Raw genomic sequence first — 19441 nt, 5'->3', positions numbered from 1 at the left:
AACCATCACCAACTGCTAGTGTGACATTAGGTAAAACACAGCTAGATTAAGAGGTTGCTAGATAGTCCTAGCACAGTGATGAGGGGAAAGGGAAATTCAAAAACTAGGTAAAATGGAAGAGGCGTAGGTAGAAGGCTACTGGTGTTCAGTCCCGGACACAGTAATACCTGCATAAAACTTGGACTTGTTCAGTTCCGTCAAGGTTTCTTTCCAAGTATTGTACCAAGGGACACTAGCTTTAATAGAGCGATCTGATAGAGAGAACATGGCGTTATTGACCTCAAATGTATATACATCATCAGGACGTGTGCTACACAATCACCAGGGACAGTGGGGAAGGCCACGCTCACACAGGCCTTTTACGGCGCTTTTAAGTTGCGTTCGACATGGTTTTTAATGCACCCCATTATTGCAATGGGTGATGGGGTATGTTGAAAAGCGCTGCAACGCGCTAAAATAGAACAGTCAGCATTCGTTTAGCCGTGCCAAAGTAGAGGCTCAGTAGAGCGTTCTTAGCGGGCTGTGTGAGAGCGGCCCATGGATACGCAGAGTGCAGTACAACCCAGTTCATATCTTGTAGAAATAGTAGCAGCAGTCCTAAAGGAGACGGGAAAACAGCAAACAGTGACGTGAGAAAGTAACCAACATTCATTTATAACTTAACACCAATTAATATATGCAACCTACAGAAGGAGCAATGTACTGTACTTGCAGGGTTACTAACTATCATACTACCACTTACTACCTAGGACATTCTTCAGCATACTCAAAAGGAACTTCTCCTTAGGCCCAATGTCCACGGACGATCCGCAGGTCAAACCACCCGTAGGAAGACACGGCCTCTGCAGATGAATTAAAGCATGCGGATTTGTTTTGCGGACCTCTTGGTCTGGAAAACAAATCACAGCATGCTCCATTCTGCTGCAGTTCCCACAAGGACGGCTTCCACTGAAGTCAATGGAAGCCATCCAATCCAGAGCCTGTTTGCAATTGAATTGTGGATGGGCTGCGGATTCCGCAGGAAAGCAGATTTAAAAAAAAAAAAAAAATCTTTATTGCGCATGTACGTCGGTGGGCGTTTCCGCACACATTCGAAGTGAAGACCTGGACAGGTAAGCATCGTCCTTGGCCACGGGCAGAATTGGATCCGTTATGGGCTCCTGCATGCAGAAACCGACCCACTTGTGGATATGAGGCCTTAGTTTTGGAGTCACATTTTTCCTGTTTGTCTTTACATTTCTAAGAAAAATATCAAAATGATAAATACAATATAGATAGAATAGAAAAATATAAAGAGACTCGAGCCGGAATAGCCCACAAATAGACAAAATATATATATCAAGACACAAAAACAATGATGTGACAAAAACTAAAAAAAAAACAAAAAACGAAAAGGTGGTGTGCATCCTAGAAAAATAGGCATTACAACAGGGCTTCTGGGAAGTGGGCATAACCAATATAATACAATATGGATGAAGTCCTTAAAGGGGTTCTGACACAAATTTAAAAAAAAAAAAAAATTTGTACTCACCTTGCCTGGCCAGGTCCGATCGCCAGGCATGTCCCCTCCAGCCGGCATCTTTTTCTGTGGCTTGTAGAAGCAGAGCAGGAGCGGTCAAAATGACTGCTCCTGCTCTGCTACGTCCGTCAGTCACTTCCGAGGTGAACGGACGGGCCGTCCACAGCAAGCACGTCACAAGCAGTGCTGCTGTGGGCGGCCCGTCCGTCCTGGCTGAACTCCGAGATTCTGCGCATGCGCAGTGGAGACGCAGCCCGTCCTGACTCCTGTCAGAGGGCACCTCTCCACTGCGCATGCGCGCAATCCCAGAGCAGCGCGGCTCGTGGAGGAAGAAGAGGAAGAGCGGTGCCTGCTGGGAGATGACCCCCCCTATGTCAACAACAACAGAAGAACAGGTAAGTATTATCTTTTTATGCTTTAGCAGCCATTAAACCGTGGGTTCCCTGGGTCCATTAGGCAGACCAGGGAACAATGGCTGCTAAAGCATAAAAACATTATTCATGTCAGAACCCCTTTAAGAAGTCAGAACAAAGCTGAGGATACAACCTTAAGCCGTGCTCAGACTGATGTTTAGTGGTCAGTTTCTCTGTTCGGTCTTAAGAGCCAAAAACAATTAGAAGAAAACACATCCTTGAAAATCCTCATTGATGTCAGTGGGCCCATCTAGTCAGGTCACCTCTGTCCCACTTGGTTTCCTCTTTTGGACGGGAAGGAAGAGTTTGACCTGAAAGACTAACCAGTTATCTGCATTGCTAGTAGGTTTGCTGAGGCTAGGATCATATCTGCGCTCTTTTATCCAATAACAGATCCATTAAAAAGCAAAAAGGATGTCCAACTGAAGGCAAATGGCTCTGTTTTTTTGCTAGATTCACACTATATCTATCTATCTGCATCAGTAAGGGTACATTCAGAATACAAAATTGGCCTATTCAACACATTTCTGTTATATTTATTTTTTGTTCCAGCTTGACAACAGAAGAGAGGAAGCGAACACTTCCTCTTCCCACACTCATTTCCATGAGGTCTCCATTTTCACATTGGTCTTCTGTTCCACCGGGTTTTTGTTTTTTTCTGCAGGCTGCACTATTTCATCTGACACAACAGAAGGGAAGCAACAGAAGACAAATGTGAAAAACGGACACTTTATAATAATGGGGGGGGGGGGGGGGGGGGGGAAGGAGGTTTCCGTTTTTCCGTTACCAAGAAGCAACAAAACGGGAAATATGCTGAATAGATTAACGGTATTGTTAACGCACCCCCAGTGACAGATAGAAAGCTCTCTTATTTTGGATAGGGTGGTAGTCCTGCAGGTCAATTCCCTACGCCCCCACCCCACATACAGAAGAAAGAAGCCAGGCGGATCAAAAGCAAACGCAGTTAACACAAGAAAAAAAAAACTGACTAAATGAACGGGGATTTTTTTTACAGGATATGTTTTTTCAGTGTTTTTTGCGCTTAAGGGCGAGCTATCCTAAGCTTTGTTACATGGATCCTTCTGGGCTTACCTCCCATAAGCCGTAGTATTAATGTTCATTGTGTGATTACATATTTTTCTAGGGTACGCACCACCTTTGGACATCTTCAGTTTTTGACACAAAAATGTTTGTGTACAACTGAGGTCCACGATTGGCTGCAGCAGTCCGATGTCCCGTATACAGACTGACTGCAGGATATAAACAGACCCAAAGTGAAGAAATTCAGATGTGCCCGGGCCAGGTAATTCTACACTCTTAATGTTCGCTAAATTTGAAACTTTTTCTCACTTTTGGAGGCAATTCTCTCAAAGTGACCTACACAAATAAAGATGGCCGCACGGCTTCTCTAACCACCTGACGCACACTGTACATCATTAGACTCTGATTTGATTGGCCAGCACTGCCATTGTGCTAAGCGTGCATCAGGTAGTCAGAGGTGCGCCCATCTCTGTTTGGCCAGGACCGAAGAGTGGCTTGAAGTATTTTAATGCTGAGCTGCATTGTAAATGCTGCAGACTTCACTGATAAAATCTCCCAGCATTCTGTGCTGGAAGTCTCCATAGACCTTACAGTACGGATTACTGTAAGAATTATTCCATTTCAGTACATTGCAGCCCACTTCCTGAAGAATGGTGAACACAGCTGTAAAAGACAAGCCGGGATTGGTGGGTTAGCAGTGCATTTAACACCCAGCCCCATTGTGAGGTCACTGCATCTAGTAAATGGCAGAATGGGGTTCAGATTTGTGTTATCAGGAAACAACCCCACCTTCGGTCGACGACACATGAACCTATTCAAGATGCATTTATGTACGCACAATACGAATGACGGCTGGTAGTCTGGGACACTAGTCTGTTACAGACACAAATGCAGCTGGAGTATGCTTGTGTCTCTCCAGCCTTAAGGCCTCCTTCACACGGGCGTCAAAGTCGGGCGATTTTGTTGCGTTGCTACAAATTGCATGTATGTGAAGCCCATGCTGTCCTATGGGTTACCTCACACATGCAGCGTTTTGTAGCATGTGACATCCCGGCACAAAAACCTTGCGGGTCCGGCAATATGTACACAATTTTCATGCATTGCAACTTTGTCAAAGCCATAGCCTAAGCCCTAGCTGCAGGAAAAAATTAACAATATACATCACCTTAGAAGCGCTGTCAGCCCGGCCGCATCTTCTCCCCAGGTCCAGGCACTGTTTCTCTTCATCTTTTCTGGACAGGCATTGAAAAATCCCCGCCTTCTGGAAGCACTGGCTGTGATTGGCTGACTCTTAGCCAATCACAGCCAGCGCTCGATGAACCAATCACAGCCATTCATCGAGTGCTGGCTCTGATAGGCTAAGCATCAGCCAATCACAGCCAGCGCTTCCGGGAGGCGGGAATTTTTCAATCCGCGGCCAGAAGAAAAGACGACGACCAGTGCCAGGGACTGGGAGGAAGCCGAGCAGAGGCACGGACAGCGCTTCTAGGTGATGTATATTTTTTTTCCAGCAACGGTGTATTTTCAGGGTAGGGTTTATGTTTTGTAGCAAGACTTTGTAGCACCCCATGTGACTTTGTAGCGCTACAAAGTCACAGTATCACCGTGAGAAACGGCAGTAACACCACATGGAACAGCGATGCGATATCGCTGAGATTTTCTTGTGGCGATGCCGTGTTGCCTGTGTGAATGAGGCGTAAAGAGCATTTTCTATAAGATTAAGGGGAGAAAAAACAAACACCGCACACACACAGAAGGATCCTTTGAACCAATATGATGGCCACTGCATCCACCATCGTGGTCATTAGTTTTCTAAGAATCCTTCATAGTCATTCAGCAGTACCAAAGTAAGAGTCTCACTATATAAGCAAGGTGGAAATTCAGGAAAGCCTTTTTTTTCTCTAAACAGGACTTAAAAACTACAGAATAGAATTTTAAAGTCAATGGACACCTTTGATATGGAAAGAAATTTTCTCAGGTTAGGGAAATCTTGAGTGTAAAAAGCGGAGCCAAGTTTCAGGCAACATTCATGTCAATGGAGGGAGCCAAGAGCTTGAACTCTGCTATTCAAAGCAGTCGCATTGAAATGAATGGATTGTTGCTGAGCGTACACGCTGCCACTCCATTCATCTAAGAGGGGAAGAGGACCCTTACATTCTGAGGATCGGTAGGGGTCCAAGCAGTAGGACCCCCACCAATTAGCTTTCCATTCCCTTCTTGCTCCTTTAAACTTAGATGATCCCCTCCCTCTTGCTATCTGGAACGCATACAAGGGGCAGAGAGCACCCTGTCGGACCCGTCAGAGCCAGCAGCACCGCCACCGAAGAGGCTACAGACTCTGTAGAAGCAATGTTTTACATTTGCTTAAAAAAATAAAAATAAAAAACACAACTTAAAAAGTTGTTCAATTTTCCATCTTGACAAAGTAACAACATGTAGGATTGAAAAACACTGAACATCATGATTTAAATAAAAAAATTATGCCAAGGTTGTCCATAGCCTTTAAACAATATGTCAGAAGGTGCCCCAAAAAAAACTCATTTATGGAAAAAAATTTGGGGTTAACTTTGTAGATGGAAAGACAAGAACACAGCAACCATGAGTACAGCAATACCAGAGGGATAGATCACCTAAAAGGAGAAGGTAAAGCACATTAAAGAGGATTTTTACTTTAGTCTAACTATCCCTGTTACGTTTTTGCGACCATTCCATGGGTTATGTGGTCAATTCCAGCCACTTGCAGTGGCATAGTAACCATTATGCCGAGTGCCAGAAACTCAATGCCCCCAAATCAATCATTTTTTTTTTTTTAGTAAATTCATAACTTTAGGCTGGAATAAGAATTTAGAGCAATTGTCCCTGTTAAATATTAAAAGAGAATAAATCGCGTTGGGTAACACAGATGTGGGCTATGTGTCAGACGTCTTACACGTTTAGGACATAAAAATAGGATACACCTAAACGCCTGATATGTGTGGAACCCATTCTTTCCTACCAGGAGAACAGGGTTCACTAATTTGTTTTCACAATTTTCAGACACTGTGTTGAAGTATTGGGAGAATAGAGAGTTGGCTACACTTGCACGAGACCCTTTTCATTGAAGTCTATAGACGTGGGGAGAGAGCAGAGCAAGCAGCAGACATACCATAAATTGCAAGTGGGAATACTTCTTTAAGGGAGCACAGGGCTGTGTATGAAGGATGCCTTACATCAGTGTTCCCCAACTCCAGTCCTCAGGGACCACCAACAGGTCATGTTTTCAGGATTTCCTCATTGTTGCACAGGTGATGTAATCATTGTCGGTGCCTCAGACATTGCCACAGGTGTTCCTACTATAGGAGATCCTGAAAACATGACCTGTTGGTGGTCCCGGAGGACTGGAGTTGAGGACCCCTGCCTTACACTACCCGTTCCCAGTGAGCCATTGGCAGTCCAAGAAGTTCTGCAGCCAAGCTAAAAAAAAAAAAATAGAAAGAGCCCCCAAGAATAAGCGTATCAGTAGCTGATAGCAGGTAATAGAACTCTCCCCTTACACACACCTTCGGAACTGGTGGGCCGCTTTAAAGCCCCTATAAAGCATGCCCTAGTTTGCAAATCCAGTGAACAGTAGAAAGAATGGAAACAGTAGCTTCCCCTGATCTGTCAGAGCGAACAATCCTTTAATATGCTTTAGCTTTTCAATATGTACTATTCTAAAGCTGCAGACTTACCAAATCCAAACGGTGCACAAAAAAACAATAATGATATTATGGTGGGGAACAAGGTTTCCATGTAAATGCCTACAACTGCTAACAAGGTGCCGCAGCAGGAGACCAATCACAGCTAGCGCTCGATGAACCAATCACAGCCATCCGGTGATGTCATTCACTGAATGGCTGTGAATGATCGAGAGCTGGTCCCGATTGGCTGGAGCTCGATCCAATCACAGAGCTCACTTGCTGAAGTCGGGGGAATTCAAAACCCTGTTTACCAGAGAGAGAATCCACTGACAGAGGGGAGCATTACACAGCAGCCTGCCGCAGTGCCTGGGAGATCATTGCGGAGGACACAGACGTCGGCTGCAAGGCGAGTGTCGCGGGGAAGGGGGGGGGGGGCGCACCTGGGATAGTATCAGTTAACTAAATAGTTAATAAAGTGCTTGGGGTTTCTTCCTCCAGTGAGGCTAATAAAAATAATCAGAGTAAATACAGGTACATTATATGCTTTCCCACAACTACCTAGAAATCTAACGTGGAGAAGAGACCGCCCCACTGACTAATATAACTGGATTTATCTTCCAAGGGAATGTCTTTCTAACTTTAGCTGCAACTGTGTTAAAATAACAGTATCAGTGCTACTTACCCGTCCTCTTCCCAGTAGTCCAGCACTGAAGACCTGTGGTCCTCCCGTTGTGCAAGAATGGCTACCACCAGCCAGCTGCCATTCCCCTGGTATCATGGCTCCCAGCATCTGAGTGGTGATGCCCAGAAAATGCCACAAAACCGCTGCGGCCTCTGATTGGCTGCAGCAGTCGTGTGGTAGCCGTTCCTAAACAAAGCCTGGGAGAACCACGGGGCTGCAGTGCTGGATCGCCAGGGATGAAGCACTGCAGCCTGTTGCATCAGCTTGTATATTTCTGCCATGTACCCATTTTAATCTATTAACATAAAAAAAACATTGAAGACCTACGGTTTGGTTAACAAATTTGTTTTTTGCTTTAACTTTCAAGACCAGACAGCCAAACCTTAGGAAATCCAGAAAAAGAAATCCTTAAAAAATGTAATCCAAAAGTAACACAGACTTCAAGAACAAGACGACGTGTTCTGTGTTGATACAAACATGAATGCTGTAAGAATTGCTGAATTAAAATAATTGAAAGTGATTTAATATGAACATTTTAACAGTTTTTAATAATAATCCAATAAGGATTTATTGCAATGAACAATACACACTTAAATGTGCCATCCGTCAACATAGCCACGTACACCACAGAGTAATGGGTTTAGCACGAAGACGGCTTGGGAACCGAGTAAACTGCACACCCAGAAGTGGTCAGTGATTTGAAAGAGCTGACACAAACCGCCACGATTGTAGTCAACTCCAATTACCACCATTTGAGGGCTTCCTTACAGGGCTTAAGAGGCGTGTTAACAATACAATATACTGCAATGAGGTATTGCAGTATATTATAGAAGCAATCAAATGGTTACAAGCTCAAGTCCCCTACAGGGACTAAAATAAATGAGATAAATTTTGACTTAAAATAAAATTGCAATCCCCACGCATTTTTCCCATTTCTTCTACAAAACAATAATAAAATAAAAAAAATAAAACTACAGCTCACCCCACAAACAACAAGCACTCACATATCCCCATTAATGAAAAAAAACAATTAAGCCTTCCCCCCCCCCCCCCCCCCTCATCCCATTTATACATTTTAAAAAGTTATCCAATTCATTACATGGTATACGTTAAATAGATACCATAAATAAACAAGCCCTCAAACAGCCACATGGATAGAAAATATAGGGTTCTAGTTCTTCGGAGGAGAGGATGAAAAGAAATTGAAAACCTGAAAACTGGTTTGTACAGTAATTAAAAGAGTTAATACTGAGAATACAAGCTTTATACAACACATTCAAAACCTCTCCTAACACTAGCACATTACAAGATTACAGGAACAACTGACACCTGGCTTGCATAACATCTACTATGAGCCAGCAAGTAGCCAGAAGACAGGCTTCCTCTAAAGACAGGAGTACCTCCCAAGGTGCACCTTAGACAGAAGCCACAATATGGGAGTAGAGTGCATAGGTTGCCCTTAGACCCCGCACAATTATACAGTGTGTTTCATGAGACGCATCTGCACAGCAGAAGCATAGTGGACTATACTATTCTATGCAGATGTAAAACTTGCCTGATGTAACCCAACAGGACACTCTTTTGGCCTCCATCAGGTGATCGGCACCCTGCGGACACATTTAGCATAAAAGCTGGAAACTTTTCCCACTGTATATGCCAAATGTAGAGGTTAGTGTGACACTAAAATATAATATAAACCCCCCCCCCCCCTGCCCCATCCCTTGAGCGGAGCTTCTTTCATAAAGTCAATCTATTAAAGGTTCTGCTGAACACATTTTATATCTATACATTTTTGGATACCAATCAGATCTAAAATCAAAAGAAAAGATGCAGTAAAAAGCATGGTGCAAGCAGAGCGAGGTAGAGGATGTCCGCATGCCTAACATTTGGCGATGAAGCACTACCATTGTCCACAAAGTGTAATTTATAGTTAAATATCGTTAGTATATGGAAGCAACACAATAACACATGACTGTAGTAACCTTCCGGGAAGACCATGTGACCGATAGGAGAAGACAACGGTTGTGTGCTTACCACTGATGTTCAGGTCATAGTCTCCAGCTGTAATCACATTTGGGACCAGTCCTTCCGCAGGCTGATTGGAGGCAACAACGTCATTCAGGAGCTTACGAATAGCGGCTTGCAGTGGCGGCTGAGTAACTATGTTGTTGACTGAGATCTTCAGGTTTTTGATCACATGGAGTTGATTGTTGGGATCCCGCATGTGAACTTGGGAAGAAAGAGTTAAAAGTCAGTAAATTTAAAAAGAGACTAATCTTTTTGCACCCGTCTCGTAGGGCCACATAATGTAGTGCCGGTCATGCTGATTACAGTGATACGTCTGCTGGGTGGGTATGTGCAGGAGTTCTGGAGAAAGTTTATCAATAGCAGCACATGCATAAAGGACTACTTACAGTAGTCCTGGGTATTCATGAGCGGCAGCTAGCCACACCCACCCACCCTCCAGCCAATGATTGACAGCTGTCTGCTTAGAACTGTGCATAGAGCTGCCAATCAGTGGCAGCTGAGCCTCTAGATGGTGTAAACTCATAGGCTGATGGAAGTTGGGGTCCCATCCCTTCTGTTGGCGATAAATCTGGCGACCGGACAGCTATGGAAGTGTGACAATGTTGTTTGGGCTTCCTGTGACCCCCTTGTGTGTGCGGCCGAGCATTATCCTGCTGCCTCTTGGAAGCCGCCATGAGAGGAACACATGTGGCTACAGGAGGTCCTAAACATATCGCTGAGCTGCCATTGTCCCTCGTACCACTACTAGGAGTGACCAACCCGTATGCCATGGCCCCCAGACCATCACACCAACAGGGGGCAGTGTGGCGCTCCACAGCAGAGGAAGGATTGAGGCGCTCACTACGAGATCTCCAGACATGAACATGGCTGTCATCAGTGCCCAAACAAAGGGTGAATGCACACGGGCGGAAATTCCGCAGCAGGATTTCCCGCAGAATTTCCGCCCGTGCACGCTGCCATAGGATTGCATTGCTTTATGCAATCCTATGCAGACAGCCACGATTTGACTGCGTGACAACTCGCGGGGTAAACGAATCGCGGTATGTCCTATTTCTGTGTGAGCCTTGCTGAGGCGCACACACAGAAACGTCGCCGCTGACACGCCGGCCCTGCTCTGTGCATGGGCTGGCTGTGCGGCAGCCAGCACATAGAATGGAGGAGGGGACACCGCAGGAGGTGAGCTGCGGGTCATGGGTCACATCCCGCTGTGAGAATTCTCGCAGTGAGATCTGTCCTTGCCGTCTGCTTGACCCCTAGGGCCTAGTGCCCACGGCCATGCCGGGCTCCGAAAGTGGAATTCCGCAGTGGAGCCCGTCATGACGCTCCACCAGAGACCCCGTCATGACGCTCCGGCGCGCATGCGCAATAGAGAACAACAGAACCTAATAGCTGTGGGGCAACGACGCGGATTTCTGCCGTGTGCTACGAGCCGGAAATCCGCTTGTGGGAATTAGGCCTAAACCTGCACTCAGCACAAAAGACAACCTGGTTTCATTGTTCAATAAACAACTGCAAATGGACGCGACGGTGAGTGGGTGTCAAAGACAGTACATGTAACGGGGGCCGTGAGACCAAGTGTCCTTCAGCCTACAAATGGTTCCTACAAACACAGGGGATGTAATGATGGCGCCAACCGTCTCTGGATGACGGACAAAACAGTTGGAGCTGCTCGTTGGACAATCAGTGGATCCTCTCTACCGGTGGCCTGTTGAGGACATCCTGAGCCCTGGTCGCCTTGTTGTGTGCCCTCCTGGATCCACTGGTCCCAACACCTAATAGTTCGGTCAGAACGGCCCAGGTGGTGGCAATTCGTCCATACAACCATCCAGCTTCTCGTATTCCAATAATGCGCCCCTCTCAGACTGGTAACGGGGTGAAATCTCTTTGATGGCATCATATAGGTGTCTAGTGGTGAACAAACTCTACACAAGTGGAAAGAGAGGTCCCTACAGACAAGGAGCCTATGGGAGCCTTTCTTATAGGCCAAGAGGGAACCACTTTTAGGTCCTCAGATGTTATGGTACTGCATGCCAAGTTTGGCCGTAAAATAACGACTCCGAAATGGTGACGGATTTCGCTAAATAGCGTCAATCTAATTGCCCTACACAGTTGTTCACTTGTCTCCATTAAAGGGGTTGTCCCGCGCCGAAACGTTTTTTGTTTGTTTTTTTTTTTGCATAGGCCCCCCGTTCAGCGCAGGACAAACCCAAGGGATGTGTTGAAATTTAAAAGAAAAATTTTACTTACCCGAATCCCCTGTCTGCAACTTCTTCCTTCTTTTCCTCCAAGATGGCCACCAGGATCTTCACCCACGATGCACCGCGGGTCTTCTCCCATGGTGCACCGTGGGCTCTGTGCGGTCCATTGGCTGGAATCGGCACACGTGACGGGGCGGAGCTACACGATGACGCGTAGAAGGGGCGGAGCCAGAACACCGCTCGTGCCCGGATCGAGCAGAAGGGAGAAGACCCTTCTGCGCAAGCGCGTCTAATCGGGCGATTAGACGCTGAAATTAGACGGCACCATGGAGACGAGGACGCCAGCACAGGGAAGGTAAGTGAATAACTTCTGTATGGCTCATAATTAATGCACAATGTACATTACAAAGTGCATTAATATGGCCATACAGAAGTGTATAGACCCACTTGCTGCCGCGGGACAACCCCTTTAAGGACATGTGAAAGCTGCAGCAGTGACATGTAAACATGACTGATGTCACCGCTGTGGCCTGGGATTGAGCCATGGACCAGGAAACCATCAGCGCAGACATGGTGGCCATTTGCAAAAAGGAGGACTACCTCCTTTTGTCATAACATGCAGCACACACCATTGGGGCAGCAAAACCCAATCCTGCCACTAAAGCACGTGGTCTAAATCAGTGTCGCAGTCTGCAGGACAGTAAATCACTACTGGAGGTGCTGACCGTTACCACGTAGCCGGGCAGCTTAATCAGAGACCGGGCCGAGTCCATATCAAGTCCGCGGCACGCTACACTAACCCCGATATGCCACTTGCCTCACTGAAAACAATGCGGCTGCGATACTAGATCTCGCAGCTAGACAGAACAGGCTGCGATTTGTTTCCTGCATCACGGCGCAATGTGGGAAATCATCACTAATGAGAAAGACCCCATACAAAAGAATGGGGCTCATATTTATGTGTCTCGCAACGCACAAATCTCACGTCATTTTCACGCCAATGTGAAGGCAGCCATAGAAATACTTTACTAAAACAGCACCACTCACATCTATTGACTGCATAGTACTGATGCTTCCCCCTTTCAATGAAGATGAGCTGCAGTACCAGACGGCCCATAGAGGTATTGGGGCTTCGTTCTCCACCAACAAGAATAGGGAACCGGCTCCATCATACTCTATAATCACACTGAGCCGAGACCGACTGCTCATGCTTGGGGCTTATAGTCCATGAAACATGGCAACAGCCAACAAGCACACAGGCCGCTTCTGTACATGGAGCAATGCTTGGACCACCCATCTTCTGGATAAGGGTATATGTCTGACATGTGCAATGTGAAAGCTCCCGGCGTATATTGAACACAGACCCCCATTTACCCAAACCAGGCCATAGAGTCCCTTTGATCCGTCGGGTCATCTAGCCATGGAGAAAGCTGGATGTCATGTGGCAAAAACCATGAGACTATATAGTTAATAAACAACTCCATCTCTGGAGATTCCTGACAATATACTAGGCATATATAGATTCCTGCGATGTGCAGAGGTCACACATAATGTACATAAGACAACTCCGCCACCCCAGGATAGCCATGGTCTCAGGCACCAAATAGTCAAGAGGAAGACCCCCTTAGCAAGGATTCTCACACAGCATTTTTGTAATGAAATCCACCATGCCGAGATGTTAGTTGTAAGTCAACAGGAAGTCCTGAATGGACTACTAAACTCTATGTGGCTCTTTCCCCTTACTTTTGGTGCATTTTTTGAATCAATGGCGTTTTTTCCCTCAAAATGCACCATCCTCTAGTTATGACTTCTTTATAGAAAAATAGAAGAACAACTTGTGAAAAAAAACCTGCCTGATGAGAAACCCCAACCGTAGAGTATACAGAGGTACGTCTCTATGCGAGATCTGCTGCTCTCCATCCACAAATCATGCAGACAGTTTCTAATAGACTTACTAGTAAGGCCGGCTGTCCACAGGCGATGCGGTATCCCGCGGTGGAGCCACTGCCCAGGAGCAGGAGCCGCCGACGAATCTCCGCCGGTCAGCCCTATCTAATAGATAGCCCCAGTTCTCTGCGGTCAGCCCATCTGCAGCGATTCTCCGCTTGTGGAAGGTGCCGGCGCTTTCCACAGCAATGCTATGGGAAGCGTCGGCTGGCGTGATTCGCCGGCGGTTTACCGCCGGTGAATAAACTGCCGTGGACAGGGGGCCTTACAAGAGTTTCCCAGCTTCAGATAAAGTGCCAAACAAACCTTTTTGTTGTATAATAAAAAGTAAAACATTTCTAACATACTTTCTGTATCAATTTCTCTCAGTTACCAATATCTGAGTTTATGGTCACTGAATGAAAATCTGAGTTTACTTCCAGGGGTGAGCGTGACTTGTGATATCATGGAGGTGCATGTCTTAGGCCTCATGCCTAAGACATGCACCTCCATGATATCATATATAGAACGGCCATCAATGAATGGCTAAGCGTTGCCTGTAAATGGCTGAGCGCTCAGCCAATCAGCAAAGCCCTTTCAGGAGGCGGGGATTTAAAAATCCCCACCTGCTGAAAGAGCTTGACAGCAGTGCAGGGGAGCCAGCCAGAGGATGCGCCTGAGCGGCGGAGGGGTGAGTATATAATTTTTTTACTGTTTTTCGCCAGCTAGGGATGATTTTCAGGGAAGGGCTTATATTTCAAGCCTTCCCCAAAAATGACTGTGGGGGGTTGTCTAAAACCCATTGCTTTCAATGGGGCCAGCAGCAGCGCCGCCGACCCCATTGAAAGCAATGGGATAGCATCCTGGACTTCTGGCACAGCTGTGGCAGAAGTCCACAATATACTCCCTATGCTTTCAATGGGGCTGGCGCTGCTGCTGCCCCATTGAAAGCATTTTACGATATTGCAGCGTTTTTTTTGCACTGCAAGGTGAGTGTTTTCACTCGCTCTCGCAACACAAGAAAAAAAAAAACGCTAGTGGGTGTCTACCCTTAGGGTGTTTTTACAGGAGCAGATTCTCATTTGAAGGAGTGAGGTCACCGTTCGCTCATTCAGCCAGCTTATACTGCAGATACATGGTTGGCTCGTTCAAACGAGAATCCCTCAGTCTCTCACATTCGCAGTATTAGTGAATAAACAGGACGGAACGAGCGCCGTTTAATCCGAACAATAAGGGAACGAGACCATGAGGATTTTTATGTTGCATAAAATAGATGAACGAAAATCGAAACTATTATCGTTTGATTTCGCTCGTTTTAACGATTTTTTGAATGATAATCATTCCACCTAAAAGCCCCCTTTTGATTCCATTACACAAGGGCTGTTAGCGCCAAATACCAGGCTGAACCTGCACTCGTCAGGAAAAACGCTAGCAGCAGCCACTAATGTGTTTCCCCAGAAATAAGACCTACCCTGTTTTCCAGGCGGCCTTGAAATACAAGCCATGTCCTGAAAATAAGCCCTAGCTACCTTACACTAAAGGGGAAAAAAAAGCAATACATTACCTAGAAGGCATCGTCCGATCCCTCCCGCTGCTCTCTCCGGAGCTCCAGAGCTCTTGCTTCAGTCCTCAGCCGCCGACAGAAGATGGAATGAGATTCCCCAAAAATAAGACCCTGTATTATATTGATTTCTGCCCCAAAAGAGGCACCAGGTCTCATTTTCGGGGGATCTCTTATTATACTTACCTAGCAGGGGCCGTCCGGGTCCCTCCTGCTTCAGTCCTCAGCTGCCGATAGAAGATTGTTTGCTGGTAACGGGGTTCATAAACCCCGCCTCCATCAAGCGGTAGCTCTACTTGGCTCAGCCGTGGCGCTTGAGAACCAATGTGATGGCTGTGATTGGTTCTTTGAGCACTGCATTGATTGGTTGGTTCTCGAGCGCCACAGCTCAGCCAGAGCTTCCTGGAGGCGGGATTTGCAAACCCTGTTACCAGCAAGCAATCTTCTATCGGCAGCCAAGGACTGAAGCAAGAGCGATGGAGAGCAGCAGGAGGGACCCGGGCGGCCCCTGCTAGGCAAGTATAAGATATCCCCTGAAAATAAGACCTAGTGCCTCTTTTGGGGCACGAATTTATATAATACAGGGTCTTACTTTCAGGGAAGCACAGTAGCACTTGTGTAACAGCAGCCGCTAGTTCAATCTGTACAGTTAGGAAGCCAATGGGAATGAATGTCCCCTGCTTTAGTGCATATGGCCCGCTGGAGAGGGGACAGCGAGACAACCCCCAATAAGGGAGTAGCTGTATAGATGGGGTCTCCCTCTTTATCCTTAGTGTCCGTGTCACTGCCGGTATATGAGGAGCTCCATGAATCCCAAACACGTTGTACAGATAGTCCTGCTCCTCCAGGAGGACATCTATAGATGTCGTCACAAGCAAGTTTGTTGTGCCTCCGAGAACCGTCACAGGAGCATAGAGAGAGTACTAGGACACGGCTGTTACACCAGAAGAGATGGACTGGTATCTCCTGCCTTGGCCACCGCCGCACTAGTATATTTGGGGGTCCATGTTCATCCAAGACCCTCATGTCTGTCTATAAGGACAGCCACACCGACGGTCCACATGAAAGAATCTCATCTCATGTTCTATCCCTCTCCATATCACGGATGAGAAGTAGGAGGTGCACTGTGCTGGTTGTACATAAATCAGGGCGGACAGTCATCGGTGGTCATCAACGGGAGTGTAACCAACAGAAGCAACACCTCCCATTACCCTGCAGGACACACGCCCGGGCCAGAAGCGTAACCCGGCGACGTCCCTGCCACCCGCCCGGGCCAGGAGCGTAACCCGCCCGGGCCAGGAGCGTAACCCGCCCGGGCCAGGAGCGTAACCCGCCCGGGCCAGGAGCGTAACCCGGCGGCGTCCCCGCCACCCGCCCGGGCCAGGAGCGTAACCCGGCGGCGTCCCCGCCACCCGCCCGGGCCAGGAGCGTAACCCGGCGGCGTCCCCGCCACCCGCCCGGGCCAGGAGCGTAACCCGGCGGCGTCCCCGCCACCCGCCCGGGCCAGGAGCGTAACCCGGCGGCGTCCCCGCCACCCGCCCGGGCCAGGAGCGTAACCCGGCGGCGTCCCCGCCACCCGCCCGGGCCAGGAGCGTAAGGCCTCCTGTCCACGGCCCTGATGGAATATCGCTAGCGATATTCCGCCGCTGGTAGGGAGCGGAGAGCTGACAGGTCTCTACAGTGAGCCTATCTGACAGGCTCACCGCGGAGAATCGCGGCAAGTCGTGGCATTCCGCTCGTGGACAGGGGGCTGCACTTTCCATAGTAAGTCTATGGAAATCATTCCCTGTGTATAACGGCGTTACCCGCGACCGGATTATTACCACGGATAATGCAGTGAACTATCGCCCATGGATAGGCAGCCTAACCGGGGACGTCTCTGCCACCCGACCGGGCCGGCAGGTTCGCCCGGGGGCGTCTCTGCCACCCGACCGGGCCGGCAGGTTCGCCCGGGGGCGTCTCTGCCACCCGACCGGGCCGGCAGGGTAACCGGGGGCGTCTCTGCCACCCGACCGGGCCGGCAGGGTAACCGGGGGCGTCTCTGCCACCCGACCGGGCCGGCAGGGTAACCGGGGGCGTCTCTGCCACCCGACCGGGCCGGCAGGGTAACCGGGGGCGTCTCTGCCACCCGACCGGGCCGGCAGGGTAACCGGGGGCGTCTCTGCCACCCGACCGGGCCGGCAGGGTAACCGGGGGCGTCTCTGCCACCCGACCGGGCCGGCAGGGTAACTGGGGGCGTCTCTGCCACCAACTCCAACAGGAGGGACACCACTTCGGCCTTGACCACCGCTGATGACGTCTCCTCGGATTAACCGCTGATGGCTGGGGGACCCCGCAGACCAACTACTGAGGACCTACCCCGAGGATGGATGTAAGTGCCCCTTTAAGGGTGTGTTCACACTTGCAGTAACGCTGCAGTTCCCCCGCCGGAGGAGCCAGTGACGGGGCGGCACTCACCCTCAGTGCTGAGTCGGCAGAAGGGCCGGACGAGCTCGCAGAAGGACAACTGGTTTTTCCGGGCGAGTTTCTCGGCCTCCTCGCTGCAGAGCGCCGCCACCTGCGGGATGAAGGAGTCCTGGAGGAACTCATGCACGGAGAGCAGGCACTGCGCCATCCCGTACTCTGGGGCTCTCCGGTACAGCCGTCAGCCGGTCCCACCTGTCACGTGATTTCCGCGCCTGTCAGAGCAGTTGCGGGCGCGCTCCCGGGATATCCAGCGGCGCCACCGCGATGGGCGAATCCTGCGAGAACGTGACGTCAGCGGCAAGGACAGCGGCGCGCAGTGATGACGTCATCGTGTTGCTAGCGGCCGAGGAGCGGCGCCCTGTCGTGTCACCCGGGGTTACCATTGTGTATACAGTGCTGGGGCCGCTGCTCGGCCAGGCCTCCCCTCACATAATAAAGAGCTCTGATGCATGTCAGTGAATAACACATCGCATATCCTACAAATATCACCAAATCTGTGTGTTCATTTTGATACGGATATTGGTGCAGATTTTTACCACAGAATTCCCTCACCGCCCTGCAGTAAATCAATTCCCCGGTTGAAAAGTATTTACCAAATCTGCATGTGAAATCCCCAGAGATGCGAGGCACTTCAAAACAGCCTCACATCACTTCGGGGATTCAGGGATCCTCTGGCGCTGCCATCACGGATCTCAGAGTTTCTACCATTGCTTTCAATTGGGTGGCGATGATGCCGCTGGTCCCATTGAAGACAGTGGGCGGTGCGATGCGAAAACACGCAGCAAGATAGAACATGGCGCAATTTGTTTCCCACATAGCATAGTATTGCAGAAACATGGCCCATGTGTATGACCTCATTTAAAAGAATGTGCCCAATTCGTGCATCTTGCAACGTACAAATCTTGTGCGACTTTGATGCCTGCGTGAAGCCGGCCTGACTCCGATGATTGCACAGTTTATTAAACCACCATTTACTTGCATTGTACTGTACAGGGCTACGGAATTTGGGCATAGAATCTGCAGCCGGAATTCTGCAGAAATTCCGTAATGTATAAGCTCACCCTAAGGCCTCCTGCAGACGGGCGGAAATTCCGCGACGGGATTTCCCGCAGAATTTCCGCCCGTACACGCCTGCATAGGATTGCATTACAATACGCAATCCTATGCAGACGGCCGCGGTTTGTCTGCGCGAAATCACGAGCAGAAAACAAACCGCGGCATGCTCTATTTCTATGTGGGGCAAACGTCACTCCCCGGCCGCCGCCTCCGCTCTGCCCATGAGCCAGCAGCCGGCACATGAAAGAGCCAGAGCTGCGGGAGCGGGTGAGTTCCGCGCTGCTCTCTGCAGGCGCTCGGTTCGGGTCCCGCTGCGAGAATTCTCGCAGCCGGATCCGACCGGGCCGTCTGCAGGCGGCCTAAGGCCAGCTTCACATGAACATAAGCACAATAGCGCGCACCTCCGTGCGACGTACTTCTTTACTGAACAAGGTTTTTATGCGTACGTATAAGTATATACAAAAAAAACGTGCTGAAAAAGCTTCCCTCGGCTTATACTCCAGTGAGGTAAGAAAACAAAAAGAACTCAATACTCACCTGCCAGCTGGCATCTGTGTTCCCAACGCGATGCTCTACCCGGCGGTGCGGCCAGCTGCTGCAGTCTTCTCCCCGCTATCATCTCCCCGGCTTGGTTTTGAAATCTCCGCCGTCAGCGCTGTGATTGGATCAAGTCTCGGCTAATCACAGCCGGCATTCAATCCAATCACAGCGCTTCCTCACACATTGCTGACGATGGGATTTCAAAACCAAGCCGGGGAGATGACAGCGGGGAGAAGTCTGAAGCAGCTTGCCGCACCGCCGGGGACAGCATCACGCCAGATTAGAGGTGAGTATTGCTCTTTTTACCTAATATATACTCTAGTGTACCTAGGCTTATACTTGAGTCAATACC

At 48.8% G+C, this 19441-nt stretch overlaps 1 protein-coding gene across 1 annotated transcript in view; it reads right to left on the bottom strand.

Moving 5' to 3' along the window:
- TRAPPC8 (trafficking protein particle complex subunit 8) overlaps positions 1-17775 on the bottom strand; it is an 86737-nt gene extending 68962 nt beyond the window's left edge. Inside the window, 2 exon segments of the mRNA XM_066578856.1 lie at positions 9349-9543; positions 17485-17775. Of these exon segments, the coding sequence (XP_066434953.1) occupies positions 9349-9543; positions 17485-17641 (352 nt within the window). The 5' untranslated portion in view covers positions 17642-17775.
- Between the last annotated feature and the right edge of the window lie 1666 nt (positions 17776-19441).

This window comes from Eleutherodactylus coqui, chromosome 9 (genome assembly GCF_035609145.1).
Source record: "Eleutherodactylus coqui strain aEleCoq1 chromosome 9, aEleCoq1.hap1, whole genome shotgun sequence".
NCBI classification, from domain to species: domain Eukaryota; kingdom Metazoa; phylum Chordata; class Amphibia; order Anura; family Eleutherodactylidae; genus Eleutherodactylus; species Eleutherodactylus coqui.
The sequence above is the reverse complement of the archived record's forward strand: the minus strand, read 5'-3'. Positions and strand labels throughout refer to the sequence as shown.